A 15010-nucleotide genomic window follows, 5' to 3' on the forward strand; every position below is an offset into this window, starting at 1 on the left:
TTAAATTCTAATAATATAAAATGGTTTTAATCCAAAAAAAAACTCGAAACTTAATTTTCGAAACTCAGAGAATACCCTAAATACAAGTTGAGTGCAGAGTGCTGCTGAACAGGACCACTATCGATAAGACTATTCAAACTGTCGAACCACTGCAAGACGAGTGTCATCGATATTTGCACCACTACTTATTAGTGTTGTGTAGCCGTGTTACTGCTAAATTGTTTATTGCAAAAATTCCGCAAAGGAGAGATATTAGGAATAATAGACAATTTAAGAAGTGGGCAAAATGTGTTAGATGTTAAGGTAAGCTTCCGCAAATGTTGCAATTCGGCGGACCCGTATCCAACGGACTGTACTCTTGAGGCCGCAGCATTCCGCACTCGTCACGTTTACTCCCCTTTTCTGGTCTTTGTTGGCTTTATGCTGATAAGTGCCCAAGTCGACTTAATTAATCAGTGCCCCGGAGTCGGGGGCAAGTCAATTGGATATTTGGAAACCCTCGGGAATGGGAAACAGCTGCGCGCCCGAAATACCAGTCGTGAAAAGCAGCGGCTCTGATTGGACTCCCATTCCCACGCTTCGTATCTCTCACTTTCAGTTGCTGACTAATACTGGGTGGAAGGTAATCAGTTGGAATTGCCACAAGAAACGATGCTGCCGCCTAAGGAAAACGTCGACTTGGAGTGCTTCCTGGTGACCAAGCACTCCTGGAAGGGCAGGTATAAGCGCATCCTCTCTATCGGCACGGCCGGCATATCCACCTACAATCCGGACAAGCTCGACCTTACTAACAGGTGGTCCTACTCGGACATCGTGGCGGCAGCACCCTCAAAGACTTCAAATGTAAGTTTTTTAAACCTTGTGGAGAGCTCTGAACTAAATAAATTGATCTTTCAGATACCCCATGACTTTGTGGTGACCATCAAAAAGGATAAGAAACTAGATACAATCAAGTTATCGTCGGAATATCGGAACGATATCCTAAGCTCCATATTAAAATACTACAAGGAGTTTGCGGACAAGCCCAAAAATGCTCAGGTTGGTTACCGTTTTTGAGTCTCACTTTATGCGATTGCAATAAATCCGTTTTAAATTAAAAGTGTAATTCAGATGTTTCTAATAATTCTAATAAATATAATTTAAATATTTAATTATAATTCTAATTTTTATTTTGAATACGATCCAAACGTTTTAAACTGACTCCTGCTAATTAATTAATATTGTTTTCAGCGATTCAGTGCTTACAAGTACCACTGGTCGGGCATCAGTCTTCCGACAGTACTGGAGGTCACGCCCTGCTCTCTGGACCAGCTCGATCCCACCACCAACGACGTGCTGGCCAGCTACATGTACAAGGACATCGAGGGTATAATAGGTAGCTATGCACATTTGACTTGCTTGCATCAATTAATGTGTCTTGTTTTGTCCTCATGCGCCTCAATTACAATTCAATATGATCGCTCCGTGTTTTGTTTTTTTTTGATTACTTGCCGCACTCATCTTTCTTCCGCACACGTTTTAAGCAGGCATCTCGGACTATGAGGGAGGAATCGTGATGGCTTACGGCGGATTCAGTCGCCTCCATCTGTTTAAGGCGCTGAATCACCACGAAATCGTGCAGAACATAGCACAAAGATCTGCTCAGTTTCTGGGCATCGAAACCAAAATACTCAAGAGTCAGATCACATTGGAGCAGTTTGAAAGGCAGCGGTTCGGCAAGTTTAGGTGTGCTCATGTGAAAGGCCAACAAAGAATTTCTGTACAAAACCATATAATCTTTCAGCGGCGACCAGTTTCAAACCTCGTCGACCGAATTCTCGGTCCATAAGATAACGCCCCGCCATCCGGATCCTGTAAAGCGTATTCTCTGCCTCACCGAAGTAACGCTACTGGAGCGGGATCCTCAAACTTATAGTGTCTGCACCCTGCGTCCGCTCACTGATGTGTTTGCCCTAGTAAGAGACAAGGACAATCTTCAGCGCTTTAGCATCGAGTACAAGAATGGAATCGTGCGCAACTACAGCACCAACGACCGGGACTCATTGTTGGCTACTGTTCTGGATGCCGTCCGCTCCAGTGGCAACCAGGATGTGCACGTTCGTATTGGCAACACGCCGCGTGGGAAACGGTATGTGCCATTGAACAGTTCGGTTGACGAGGAGACAGAGGCGAATTTGATGCGCCTGGTTATCAACAATTTTCAAAACCCCTCTAAGCGGTATGAAATCTTGGAGCGCTTTAATGCCAATGTGCCTCACAGTGGCCTCAACTATAGTGTAACTCAGGATGTAGGTTAACCTAATGCCTGGTTTGCTGTTCAACCTAACCAATGTTTTGTTTTGCAGAGCTTGTTTGCTGAAAACAAAGATAAACTTATCCTAAGTGCTCTGCAAGCGTTGGCCCAAAAGGAGCTGGACAGCCCTACGGCCCAGCTGAGCAACTTGGAGTTGGAGGCTATATTTCACGCACTTACTCGTCTTCTGGCTAGCAAAGTTGGATACGCAGCCTTTACTAATCTCCCAGGGTAAAAAATTCTACTGTCGTATTAAAATCATTATTAAATGTTGTATACATTTCAGCTTTCGTGAGATTATCGGTACAAAGGTGGTGGCTGCTTTAAGACGCAAGGATTTGGCTGTGACATACTCCGCCATTGACATGATCAACTCGCTAATGCATTCTGTAAATTCCGACCACGATTTAAAACAGGAGCAACTAAATAAGTCATCCATTCTGTCATCAAAATCGTTTCTGGAAACTTTGCTCAACATGTGGACAACTCATGTGGTAATAAAACCATTCTAGGGTTCGGTCAATTCGTTTTAAAATTATTTATGATTTTAGAGCCACGGCAGTGGTGCTCTGGTACTTTCAGCCATGCTGGACTTTATGACCTTTGCCTTGTGTGTGCCTTACAGCGAGACCACCGACGGCAAGCAGTTCGATATTCTGCTGGAGCTGGTTGCCGATCGTGGACGCTATTTGTACAAACTGTTCCAGCATCCCTCGCTGGCGATCGTGAAGGGAGCTGGATTGGTGCTGCGGGCTATTATTGAGGAGGGCGAGCTACAAGTGGCCCAACAAATGCAGGCATTGGCTCTGGATGAGGCGGCGCTGTGCCGGCACTTACTGGTGGCACTGTATACGCCCTCCAATGATCCCACCCAGACCACGCAACGTCAGTTATCGCGGCATTTAATCGGACTGTGGCTAACAGACAGTGAGGAGGCAATGGAACTCTTTAAACGCATATTCGTGAGTTATTAAAAAGTGTATTCTAATCAAGTTTTTCAAATTATTTAAACTTATCAGCCCGCTGGCCTGTTAACCTTTTTGGAGTCTGAAGAGACTGTCCCAGAGTCGGATGTTGAAGAGGACAAACTAAATTTTCGTGACAATCTCAAATTTGCAATACAACATTCCAACAAAACTCGCAAGAATGTGATAGAAAAGCATTTACAAGGCATTAAGCATTGGGGCATGAACCTAATTGAAAAACAAGATGGAGCGGCTCAGGCGCTTAAGAATCGTCCTGTTGTGCTGAGAAATCGACGCCAGAAAAAAAAGACATCTGATGTTGTAGTGAATCTGCCTTTCTTCTTTTACAGCTTTGCCAAAGATCACAGTCTCCCCAATTTAATATGGAATCACAAGGTATTCACAAATATGTAACTTTCTAACTTTATTTGATAAATTCTAATAAAATATTTTCGAAGACCCGCGAGGAACTGCGTATGTGCCTGGAGAATGAGCTGCGGCAGTTTCTTAATGATCGCGACTTGGCCGGTCAAATGATTGTGGCATGGAATTATCAGGAATTCGAGGTGGCCTACCAATGTCTGGCTGATGAAATCAAAATTGGTGACTACTACATTCGCTTGATACTGGAAAAGGATGACTGGCCGCAGAATCTAGTAAAGGATCCGTAAGTTCACTTTCCTATTTTAGTTTATTATGGATGTAAATATAGTTATCTCTCTAGGATTGAACTTTTTAATGCCTTGTATCGACGCGTGTTGTGCCGCCAACGCGTAAATGATGACCAAATGACGGTGTTTTCCCTTCAGGCTTTGGCTAAGGTCTACCGCCGTTACCACGCCGAGATTGGCAAGTTCAACGATATGTCTTATATTCTGCAGCTTAGTGATAGGGTGAGTTTAATACCAATTTTAATTTAAGGCTCTCCTTTAATATTAAACATTCTTTTAGTGCCTTTCTCCGTCAATGCGCGATGCACTAATCAACCTGATTTCTTGCCTAGTGCTAGAGAAATCTAACAGTCGAGCCCTAATCGATCATGTTCAATGCCTAGTAGATCTCATCACTTTAGCCCATCTACACAAGGGACGTGCGCAGCTCAATACCAAAACAAATGTTATTGAAGCGGGTCCCAATATGGGAACATACGAAGAGAAGGATTGGTACTACAACATTGAGAAGGATGGTCAAAAGCCGGAGCGTCAGGGACCTATTACATACTCGGAGCTCAAGGAACTGTGGCAGAAGGGATTAATCACACCGAAGACCCGTTGCTGGGCTATTGGCATGGATGGCTGGCGATCGCTTCAGCAGATCCCTCAGCTAAAATGGTGTCTTATTGCTAAAGGCACACCGCTTTACGACGAGACTGAATTGTCCTCAAAGATCCTAGACATACTGATAAAGTGCACTAGCTTCTTTCCGAGTCGCACCCAAAATGGCGTTGCAGTTCTTATTCCAGGTCCAAAGTTGTCTCGCAAACTTTCCGAGTTCATCTGCTTACCGCATGTGGTACAAGTTTGCCTTACCCATGATCCCGGATTGCTCGAGCGCGTAGCTACGCTCCTCTACCAGATTATGGAAGACAATCCGGAAATGCCTAAGGTGTACCTTACGGGAGTCTTCTACTTCATGCTCATGTACACAGGCAGCAACATTTTGCCTATTACTCGATTCCTCAAGATGACGCATATGAAGCAGGGATTCCGTAGCGAAGAGGTAATAATTTTGAAATTTTTGTATATGATCTACATCTTTGTTTCCTTGACAGACCTCCCAATCTGGCATCATGCACCGCAGCATTCTCGGTCAACTTCTCCCCGAGGCTATGGTTTGTTTCCTGGAAAATTACAGCGCAGAAAAGTTTGCAGAAATTTTCCTAGGCGAGTTCGACACCCCGGAGGTAATATGGAGCTCAGAGATGCGACGTTTACTAATAGAGAAGATAGCGGCACACATCGCAGACTTTACGCCTCGACTTCGTGGACATACAATGGCAAGGTATCCGTACTTGGCCATTCCAGTGATCAGCTATCCACAACTGGAGAACGAGCTCTTTTGTCACATATATTACCTGCGTCACTTGTGCGACACCCAAAAGTTCCCCAACTGGCCCATATCTGATCCCGTGCAGCTTTTAAAGCACACACTCGACGCTTGGCGCAAGGAGGTAGAGAAGAAACCTCCTCAGATGACAATCCAACAGGCTTACCAGGATTTAGGCATCGACCTTACTAAGACTCCTAAGCCAGATGAGTCGATGATTCGCAAGAGCTATTATAAGCTGGCGCAAATGTATCATCCCGATAAAAATCCGAATGGTCGCGAAATATTTGAAAAAGTGAATCAGGTGCGTAAATGGCCAACCAGACTAGGTAGTCTACGCTACAATTCAACAATTTTTTTAGGCATATGAGTTTCTTTGTTCCCGAAATGTCTGGAGCTCGGGTGGGCCAGATCCCAATAATATTGTGCTTATACTTCGCACACAGAGCATACTTTTTGAGCGGTATCCGGATGGTAAGTGTTTCCAACATTTTGATTAAGGAATTCTAGAACTATTTAATAATTCATTTTTATTTATAGTTTTGCGACCCTACAAATACGCAGGATACCCGCAGCTCATTAAGACCATCCGTTTGGAGACAAGAGATGATGAGCTCTTCTCAAAGGAAGCCCAACTACTAACAGCTGCCTCTGAGTTGTGTTATCATACGGTTCACTGCTCTGCCTTGAACGCTGAAGAGCTGAGGCGGGAGGAAGGCATTGAGGCTCTCTTGGAGGCCTACACCCGTTGCGTGTCTATTTTGGGAGTGGACTCTAAGCCGGACTCGCTGCACTACCAAGTCATATCGAACGTAACTCGCTGCTTCGAAGTAGCCTGTAACTTTGAGAAGTGCAAACAGAAGATCATCCAGCTCCCACAGTTGCTGTCTGACGTTTGTCGTGTTGTCTATTTTAAACATACGCTATCGGTAAGCCTGGTAACCAGTCTCGCTGCCAATAACTACGACCTGCAATGCCAACTGTCCCGGAACGGCGTACTCTGGTCTTTACTGCTTTTCGTCTTCGAGTATGACTACACGCTTGACGAAAGCGGGGTGGAGGTGAGCGATAAGTCAAACCAGCAGCAACTGGCCAACAACCTTGCAAAGATGGCAGTCCTCGGTTGTATCGCCTTAGCTGGCTACAGCATGGAACTGCGTCAGAAACCGGTGACTGGAAGCGAGACAAACTCACCAGCAGCTAAGGCGCCACCAGCCATAAAACCAAAGCCATCGGTGTCCGCAGCCTCCAGCTCAACTTACACACAGAACGCGCACAATCCCCTGCAAAGCAAACAGCTGGCAATTACGAGCGGAAAAGAAAAGGAGTCAGACACCTCATCTGGTAGCAGCGACACCGCTAGTTCCACACCCACCGAAAGTGAGCAACAGCAACAGCTTACGAGGACCAGATCCAGTGCCATCCAGCAGAAGTACATTGTTACGGGGGAGGCTAAAAACTCCCTAATCAAGCAGGTTCTCGATCGTCTGCTCACGCGTTACATTTCCAACCAGTTGGCCACGGTTCGCGACAGTGATGTGCTTAAGTTGCTTACGGCAAACACCCGTAATCCCTACCTCATCTGGGATAATGGAACTCGCGCTCAGCTTAAGGATTTCCTCGAGCAGCAGCGAACGGCCTCCGCGAAGGAGACCCATGAGGACATTGCCCAGGTCTCTGAGCTGGTTTCCAGCTTTGAGTTCGATGCACACAAGTAAGTGATGTAAACATGAAAAAGGTTGTTATAACGTTAATTTAATCCTTAAGGGACGAGCTGCAGATCGGTGGTATATTTATACGCATATACAATGATATGCCAACTTATCCTATTGCTCAGCCAAAGCTCTTCATCATGGATCTGCTGGAGTACCTAAAGCACGCTTATCAGTTTCTGCAGTACAAAAAGAACCCGACATTAGCTGCCGCTCCTGTCAGCGTTACTCCTAAAATGGGAAATGACGGCATACTGACCCCCACTTTGGCGCCTAATCATCCTCAGCTTCAGCAGGCTTCGACGGGAAATTCGGGCACTACGTTCGACGAGGTTCTGACTGCTTATAACCGATCAAAGAGCCGGAAGAAGTTGGAGACAGATGCCCTGACAGAACAGCAGTTGACCTTACATCAGAGCAAATACGACTTTATCAGCGATGGAAAGATTGAGCTTCACATTACCATGGTGCTTAAAGCATTGATTGCGGTGATCAAGGCAAACGCCGAGGTGGAAATTCAGTGCATCGGAAACTTTGATATGATATTTGGCTTCTTGGCCAGCAACATATTCCCCGATGTAAGGGTTTGGTTTTGTAATTCTTTGGATATTTAATAGATTTTCTGTTTTTTAGAACTCTATTGTTAAAACGGTGGCTTTGGAGGTAGTTTCTTTGGTTTCACGCAACAAGGAGTGCGTCTCGGAGGTGGCAGCCTGTGAGATCCTTGGCAACTATCTGGTGGCCCTCAAAGACCCAGAGCTTCGTGCCAGCCAAGTCAAGGTATTGGAAACTTTGTCAGGACTGATGAACGTGCAAGAGATGATTAAGGAGGCCCAGGCCAAAGGTGCCACTATCTACCTGCTGGATTTGTTTTGCAACTCGCGTAATCCGCAAATTCGTGAGATGTGCGCTGGTATTTTGGCCAAGATGACAGCGGATCGTCTGAGCGGGCCCAAAGTGCGGATCACTGTGTCAAAGTTCTTGCCAGCGCTTTTTATAGATGCTATGGTGGAGTCGCCAGCTACGTCCGTGCAGCTCTTTGAGTCCATACACGAGCATCCGGAATTGATTTGGAACGATACCACGCGATCAAATGTCTGTGATGCTGTGGCTGATACGTGTCAAAGGTAATTAAAGAAGAAATATATATATATTTTTTTTTCATATGTTCTTCCCGCACAGATTCTATCAGCTGCAAAAAGCGAATCCCCGGCATGTGTGGAAAGATCCGGAAATACTTAAGGATATTGTATCCAATGAAATCGTTGTGGCCGGCGTCTACCTCCGACTGTTTGTCAGCAATCCAGCTTGGACACTTCGCAAGCCAAAGCAATTCCTTTCCGACCTTTTGGACTTTGTCGTCGAACAGATCGGTAAAAGCTCCTCAGAGCAGGATGTGCTAGATCTGTCGACCACTGCGTTAGTAGAGCTTTTACGGTCGCAGCCCAACCTTGCAGACGATATCCCTGTGCTTGGACATATACCAAAGCTGTTCAATCTGCTCTCAATGCAGCCAAAAAACACGCTATCAGTATTACATCAGCTCTCGTTATCTGAGGTTGGATACTATTAACATTTATATTGGAGATTCACTAAAGTTTCGTATATTATGTTTCAGTTCTGCGTGAGTGCCATCTCACAGACGGAATGTGTGTCGCCATTAAAAAAATGCATGGAGCACAATAGGGATTGCATCGAGAAGGCCTGCGAGGCTCTAAGCCGCCTCTTTAAGCATCAGCATGTGAGTTTTATTCTGAAAGAAATTAAATTGGTTTAAAGGTTCAAGACTGATATAAAAATGACTCAGTTATTAAGATTCGAATTTGTGTACCAAATTTTAAATGTATTCTTTACTATCTATCAGGATTCGTTAATCAGTCAATCTCTGGAGGTGGGACTTATACCTTTTCTACTGGGGCTACTGGACAGCCGTCTGGAGTTCGTGGACAATCCATCGGCGGTTAAGGCACAAATTGTGGCGGCTCTTAAAGGCATGACGCACAATCTCAATTACGGCGATCGGGTCACGCAAATTTTGCTCAAACACCCCGTGTGGTCCGAGTTCAAAGATCAGCGCCACGATCTTTTCATCGCGGACACAACAATACGTGGCTATCTGACGGGTAGGTGGAAGATTCTTATAGTACTGCCCTATAAGTATGTATAATTATTCCTATATTAAAGGAGTCAATCCAACGGCTGGCTACCTAACAGCGGGTCCTGCGCAAAGCGTAGAAGTGCTCACCTCACCGCCGCCCATCGATCGCGATGATCCTTCTGCCCGTCCACCCATCGACTAGCGACGTGTTATCCGCCGGACCAAGGCTAAAACTTAGGCTGGTGTTTAGATTACCTCTAGCATGGAGCCTTCGATTGCCACGGAATCAGTAAACGGACACGAACTTTCACGGGCTGCCCCCAATTATTGTATTAAACATTCTTTTATTTTGTACACTCGCAGCCAATTGTACGTAGCGCGAAGAAGGCTGGCACGGTAATCGTGAGCCAACATATAATTAATCTGTAACAAAGTTTCATTTTTTATATTTATAAAAAACCAATTGTATAAATAATTAGTTGTTAGTTTATACACCGCGCATAAACAACCTAACTAGAGCATGCATAAAGTGATTATACATATTATGGAATAAAGCCGATTCATTACAAATGAAAAACCCAAATGTGACTATTTACGTTGAAAAAATCTAGGTAAGTGTTAGTCTGGCCCAACCTCAATAATAATAAAAATAGTCCAACCAGTTTTTGTTTTTAATCTTTTAAAAGGGCTTCAAATAATTTGGATAGGGTAAATACTCTTGTTTTCGTTAAGTGGTTGGTAAATGTTAAAAGGTATATTTTCGGTATTTTTATGTGGCCAAGCTAAACGCGTTAGATTATTTTTCACAACACATTGTTTTGCCTAGAGCTGCATATAAACAAAACAAAAATTATGTCGCTTGTGGCAGATTATAGCGACTCCTCCGAGTCCGATGAAGACACAAGTAGTCAATTTTCCGAAGACCGCGAAACTAAAAGGTGGCCATTCTTTCTACCTGCAGTATGACATGGGATTCAAATCCTTATATATTTTCAGAGCGCCACCAATCGAAAAAGAGAAGACTTCTCCTCCCAAATTGCCCAGTGCGAGCCAAGCTCTTGCCCAAGGAGCTGGAAAGGGGGATGTGTTCAGCAATCCCTTCCTGGAGGCCGAGATGCACAAAACCGCTTCGCTGGAGCGGCACGTGAAGATGGTTGACAACGATGCGCACCAAAAATTGAAAAACGGCCGTAAGATTTGCTGGAACTTTAGAAGGGGACGCTGCCGCTTTGGCACCAGTTGCCAGTATGCCCACGATTCCGACTTGTCGGTGGATGAGGCGGCGGAGAAGAGTACATTACGGGATCAATCAGTGCCTGTGGTCTTAGAGGCTGCACCGGGTAATTCCAACAGGCGTAAGCGTCCCGGTCTGGGTGATGCTCTGGAGCCGGGCAAACGGGTTATAAAGTCCTACAATCAGCACAATCCGCAGAATCCATTTGCCCGGCGTTAAAGCACACCAGCATCCGTGATGCGCAGCAGGCAGTGCTCACCATCTGGACCATAGGTGTTCGAGATTACGTACATAAAACGTAGGCCATCGTCCTGAAGAGTGAAGTCCTCTGTCTCTGGAAGCTCCACCGACAATCTGAGCGTGGCAACCGAGCTCCAATAGACACCCAGCATGGGCTCCAACTGCTGTCGCGTCATTTCCTCATCGTCGCCATCTTTCTCGCCGTCATCACCACAGATGTCTGTTAAGATAAAGTTGTAGATAGTTATAAATCCGTAGCGTACAAGTAAAACAAGCACATACATTTATCGTTTCCAAAGAATGACACATTCCCGATGACAAATGCCACGCCCGTGAGAGCGAGTTTCCGAATTCTGCAAGCCAAGTCTGTCAGCTCTGACTTTCTGGCGTCCAGCATCCTTCTGCCGCGGTGGTAAGCGAAGCACGCGGCAAGGGAATCAATAAGCACCAACTTCGTTTGCATGGAAGCCCGCATTTCGATCAAATGGTGATCAAAGGATTTTAGCAGACCAATTATATCAGCAACAGTAGCGGCCTGCACCACCTGGATTCTTTTCATGGCCCTTTCGCAAGCTTCTGCATCCGTTCCGTTGTCCCCGAGCATGTCCTGTATCCTCTTACAGGAGAATTCCCGCTTGGTGTCTATGAATAATACTGGCTGGGTATGCTCCCAGACGAAATTTACGGCCAACGTGTACAACAGCTGAGTCTTGCCCACGCCTGGCTGACCACAGAGCTCCCACACTCTGCCTGGCCCAAAGGGCTGTTCCACGGAGTCCAACAGTTTGTCCAAGCTGATTTGTGGTCAGAGCTATAAAATCGAAGTCCTAGTACAATGATACAAAGACTTACTTTTCGATTCCCGTCTTGTATTTCAAGTCCGGAGTGCCTGCATTAGCGGAGCATTTTGGCAATAGAGACAATTCCTTCTTCAATTCTCGAACAGATTGTATATTAATGGCCCATAGCTCGTGGAGTTTCGTTTCATCCGCATCATAAAAGTCGATCAGGGACCCTATGTTGTTTTTACGGAGTAAATTTAATTGGTATTCGGATAGCAATTTTCCCGTGCATGTTTGCAAAATCATAAGCTTGAGGTCCATTTTGGGCGCCTTTATTTATTTATATTATTATCAGCAATGTATCGAAATAAAATTATCGTCGATAACAGCGCGGCTAAATTCAAATTCCGCCAATCGATTCGTTACAATCAATTGTAATTTAAAATTTCGAATTTTATATTTTTTACATTATGTACTTGTCAAACACGAGACTACGTAAATAAAAAGAAATTTGGAATCAGGGTACTTTATTTGTACTAATTAAAGAGTCGATCATGGATTAACTAATCCAAGTTGGCACTCGATTCACAACATGCATATTAATGAGTGTTTATCTTTTGTTTTGCAGCTCCAACTCAGCTCTTAGTTTAGATACGGCACGTTGTCCCCCCAATAAAAAAATCCCTAAGAGGAAATCGTCAGTTCGAAACTGACTCACGTGCGACAGCAGTTGGACAGCGTAAAAAAATACAGTGCTCTCTCGATAACGGCAATAAAAATTGCTCTTGAAATACAATTGTAAGATGATAAACAGCTTTAGTTAGTACGCTAAGAATGAAATTGGAAATTCTAATTAATAAAAAATTTAATAATTTATATCTGAACTACTTTTGCCCTTTCATGATAAGAGACTTAACAACAGGCGCGCCTACTTTATACACATTGCTTCTGAATGAAATCCCCTGAAACCCCACACACATAAGTGTATCCCGTCTCTATCTGTAATCTTGTCCCCTCTCGTTGACGGCAATGAATCAACTCCAAGACTCAGTTGAGTTACAGAGATGGACGAGGAACCCCACGCCTTCGAAAATTTGGTTGCCAAAGCTCAGAGATCCGGCGACGCGGATCCGATGCGGATTGGTAGCGCAGGTAGCGAGAGGAATTGCAGTTCCGAAGCGTCAGCTATTGCAGCTAGTACAGAACTTCCTGAAAATCCTCAGTCTTCAAGACCCCAATCACTGGGCATATATCTTCTCGAACCATTTATTTTAATCCTGCTATTTGCCTACAACTTTTCTTGTAAGTCAAGTGAAGTGACCTTCATTAGTATCACAAAAGCTCAGTGTACTCCTCCGGATTTCAGCAACCGTTCTAAAAAATAAAGTCATCTACCAAAGCTGCACCGCGGGTTTGGGGTATCCGGATAGCGTTTGCCAACTTCTGGGCACCAAAAATGCCACGAATGAAACAATGGTGAAGATGATAACTTTGGGGGGAAAAAGAAACTCATTTAATATCCTTTTTTCCAGAAAATTGAGGAGCAGGTACAACCATACGCTGCGAAGATCACGCTGGCTATGCGGTTAGTGGAGTGCTTTATTCCTGCTTTTTGTGGGCTCTTTGCTGGATCCTGGGCGGACCACTTTGGACGCAAGCCCCTTCTCATGTGCTCCTTTCTAGGTGGGTTTGATCCCCCGCTAGTCGGAAGATGCCTATATTCTTAACCCGTGCAGCAGGCTACGGCCTTCAGTATCTCATTTCAGGCGCGATCGCCTACTGTGCTATGAACTCCCAAGGTCTGGTCAGTCCCTGGTGGTACGTGCTCTCTATCGTACCGCTCTCCTGCTTGGGAAGTAGTGTCACCTATTCAGTGGCTGCCGTTTGCTTTATTGCCGATGTGTCCGACGGCAGAGCTCGATCTTACAGGTAGTTGGCTAAGTAATCCAGTGGATTTGGAACTACTAACATATATTTCACCGTAGGATGATCGCCTATGAATTGGCCATATATGTGGGCCTGCTCATTGGTAGCCTTGGTTCTGGTTATGCATACGAGGCCACAGACGCCTATATTGTTTTCAGCATTTCTTCGTTTTGCGTTTTTACGGCTCTCTTTCTGATGGCACTCCTTCTTCCGGAGAGTTTGGCCGTCAGGAATAGGACACTATCGACTTCATCGACGGGCACTAGTGTGCTTTCCATGCTGATGAGCTTGTGGAACACCTGCTCTAGGCCTCGTGAGCACCAGAATCGCTTCATGCTCACAACCATCATGGTAGTACTGCTCCTCACCGCATTTGTATCAGGCAAGTTCAAAAAAAGTATAATTTAACATGCAAGCGTCGTTTAAAGTCGAGGTGATCATACGGGAAGGCCCTGAAAACCTATATATATATATATATTAAGTACCTATATCGTTTTTGCACTTCAAGATTTCATAATTTATTTAATTAAAACGCTGAAATGGGGTTGTCACTTATTGCCTTGTCCTTTGTTGGCGGATAAGCATTGGCAAAGGTCTTGGTTTTAAATATTCATTTTTGCTATCTGTGCTATCTGTGCTATCACTAGACGGCAGCAACGCCGTGTTCTATAAGTTTATGAGGATAAAGTTCCATTGGACCGTAAAGCAGTTTACTGAATACGAGACTGTCGGCATTTTGGTTCCTGCAGTGGCTGGTTCAGGTGGAGTTTTCTTCATTTGGTCTCTCCGCAAGGTGAGTTGTATGTGGTGCTGACTCATTTCCTTGACCTATCCCAATGTCTGACAGTGCACCAAGTCGGCCGTCCTGTGGCTGGCATTGGTGTCTCTCATGAGCCACTGCGCCAGCAGCCTGATGAAGGGCTTCGCCTGGGAGAGCTGGCAGATTTACGTGGCCATTGGGTTGGGTGTTTTCAAGTCCCTCGTGAACCCCATGTGCCGTTCCATGATCACCAATCTGCTGCCGACTGATGAACGGGGTATGTATATATGGCACTTTATAGCGATGTTCTTTACACAAATCTGTGGTTTCCCTTCCCAGGTAAAATCTTCGCCCTGCTTGGGGTTTTGCAAGCACTCTCCCCCCTCATATCTTCCACTTTGTACGTTGCTATCTACACCCAAACACTGAACACGGAGCCGGGGATTTTCAATGTGTTTAGCGCCTTTTTATTTGGCATAGGCATTATTCTATTGGGGTACGTTGCCTTGAGCAATATACGATTGCTTTACAATATGTACTCGATATTAAATATTTCAGCACGGTTTGGCACAAAAAGTCGAGAAATCAGGGGTACTATGAGCCAGTTTTTAAATGATCGATGAAAGCTTTAAGAAGAATGGAAGAAAGCGCCAGTCATGCCCAGATTTGGCTATCAGTTACACAGATGGACTGGCTTTGGAAACTCCCTCGACTACCTCTTTACGCGAAATCCACTCAACCGTATATCACTTCGAGCTTATTTACATACTCGATTGTCGCACAATAGCCTATACAAATTCAAGCATGGAGTATAGTTAGAGGAATTGTACTTTCTGCCCTCTGACTTGCTAATATCTCGAGATCTCACTCTCCCCTTCTCTGGGGAAAAGCGTTTAATTACAGAAGCAAAATATTTTCTCATTAACGAAAATATGGGTTATTATTGCAGCAAAG

The 15010-nt window shown here is 44.8% G+C and overlaps 4 protein-coding genes across 5 annotated transcripts; 3 read left to right on the top strand and 1 right to left on the bottom strand.

Moving 5' to 3' along the window:
• The first annotated feature begins 167 nt into the window (after positions 1-167).
• Positions 168-9682, top strand: LOC122618889 (dnaJ homolog subfamily C member 13). Of its 2 annotated transcripts, none has more exons than XM_043795488.1 (22): positions 168-303; positions 599-843; positions 898-1038; positions 1231-1375; positions 1524-1725; positions 1784-2288; positions 2346-2524; positions 2580-2787; positions 2845-3255; positions 3313-3654; positions 3717-3925; positions 3983-4151; positions 4210-4977; positions 5030-5608; positions 5667-5778; positions 5845-7018; positions 7072-7594; positions 7650-8143; positions 8199-8574; positions 8635-8757; positions 8881-9139; positions 9201-9682. In XM_043795488.1, the coding sequence occupies exons 2-22, from the start codon at positions 652-654 to the stop codon at positions 9314-9316; spliced, it is 7227 nt and encodes a 2408-aa protein (XP_043651423.1). In that variant the 5' UTR covers positions 168-303; positions 599-651; the 3' UTR covers positions 9317-9682. The 2 variants fall into 2 exon arrangements, with proteins under 2 accessions (XP_043651423.1, XP_043651430.1); XM_043795495.1 differs by having other exon boundaries at positions 1527-1725.
• Positions 9683-9951: 269 nt separating this feature from the next.
• Positions 9952-10567, top strand: LOC122625282. Its single transcript, XM_043805345.1, has 2 exons — positions 9952-10052; positions 10111-10567. The coding sequence occupies exons 1-2, from the start codon at positions 9967-9969 to the stop codon at positions 10565-10567; spliced, it is 543 nt and encodes a 180-aa protein (XP_043661280.1). The 5' UTR covers positions 9952-9966.
• Positions 10564-11854, bottom strand: LOC122625275 (DNA repair protein RAD51 homolog 4). Its single transcript, XM_043805332.1, has 3 exons — positions 11441-11854; positions 10871-11382; positions 10564-10808 (listed from the first exon to the last, which is right to left on the bottom strand). Exons 1-3 carry the CDS (start codon positions 11689-11691, stop codon positions 10564-10566), a joined length of 1008 nt encoding a protein of 335 aa, XP_043661267.1. The 5' UTR covers positions 11692-11854.
• A 580-nt stretch (positions 11855-12434) lies between these two features.
• On the top strand, positions 12435-14672 carry LOC122626577 (proton-coupled folate transporter). The gene is made up of 9 exons (XM_043806893.1): positions 12435-12672; positions 12737-12846; positions 12903-13053; positions 13110-13299; positions 13356-13678; positions 13944-14089; positions 14144-14333; positions 14396-14552; positions 14615-14672. Exons 1-9 carry the CDS (start codon positions 12435-12437, stop codon positions 14670-14672), a joined length of 1563 nt encoding a protein of 520 aa, XP_043662828.1.
• Positions 14673-15010: the final 338 nt, after the last annotated feature.

The sequence above is a fragment of the Drosophila teissieri genome, chromosome 2L, assembly GCF_016746235.2.
Source record: "Drosophila teissieri strain GT53w chromosome 2L, Prin_Dtei_1.1, whole genome shotgun sequence".
NCBI lineage: Eukaryota > Metazoa > Arthropoda > Insecta > Diptera > Drosophilidae > Drosophila > Drosophila teissieri.

Coding starts and splice junctions, on each gene's coding strand:
- LOC122618889 (XM_043795488.1), top strand. CDS start 652: ATGCTGCCGCCTAAGGAAAACGTCGACTTGGAGTGCTTCCTGGTGACC. Junction 1,039..1,230: donor ACAAGCCCAAAAATGCTCAG/GTTGGTTACCGT, acceptor TATTGTTTTCAG/CGATTCAGTGCTTACAAGTA. Junction 2,788..2,844: donor ACATGTGGACAACTCATGTG/GTAATAAAACCA, acceptor TTATGATTTTAG/AGCCACGGCAGTGGTGCTCT.
- LOC122625282 (XM_043805345.1), top strand. CDS start 9,967: ATGTCGCTTGTGGCAGATTATAGCGACTCCTCCGAGTCCGATGAAGAC. Junction 10,053..10,110: donor GAAGACCGCGAAACTAAAAG/GTGGCCATTCTT, acceptor ATATATTTTCAG/AGCGCCACCAATCGAAAAAG.
- LOC122625275 (XM_043805332.1), bottom strand. CDS start 11,691: ATGGACCTCAAGCTTATGATTTTGCAAACATGCACGGGAAAATTGCTA. Junction 11,383..11,440: donor TACAAGACGGGAATCGAAAA/GTAAGTCTTTGT, acceptor ACCACAAATCAG/CTTGGACAAACTGTTGGACT. Junction 10,809..10,870: donor ATTCTTTGGAAACGATAAAT/GTATGTGCTTGT, acceptor TTATCTTAACAG/ACATCTGTGGTGATGACGGC.
- LOC122626577 (XM_043806893.1), top strand. CDS start 12,435: ATGGACGAGGAACCCCACGCCTTCGAAAATTTGGTTGCCAAAGCTCAG. Junction 12,673..12,736: donor ATTTGCCTACAACTTTTCTT/GTAAGTCAAGTG, acceptor TCCGGATTTCAG/CAACCGTTCTAAAAAATAAA. Junction 14,553..14,614: donor ATAGGCATTATTCTATTGGG/GTACGTTGCCTT, acceptor TAAATATTTCAG/CACGGTTTGGCACAAAAAGT.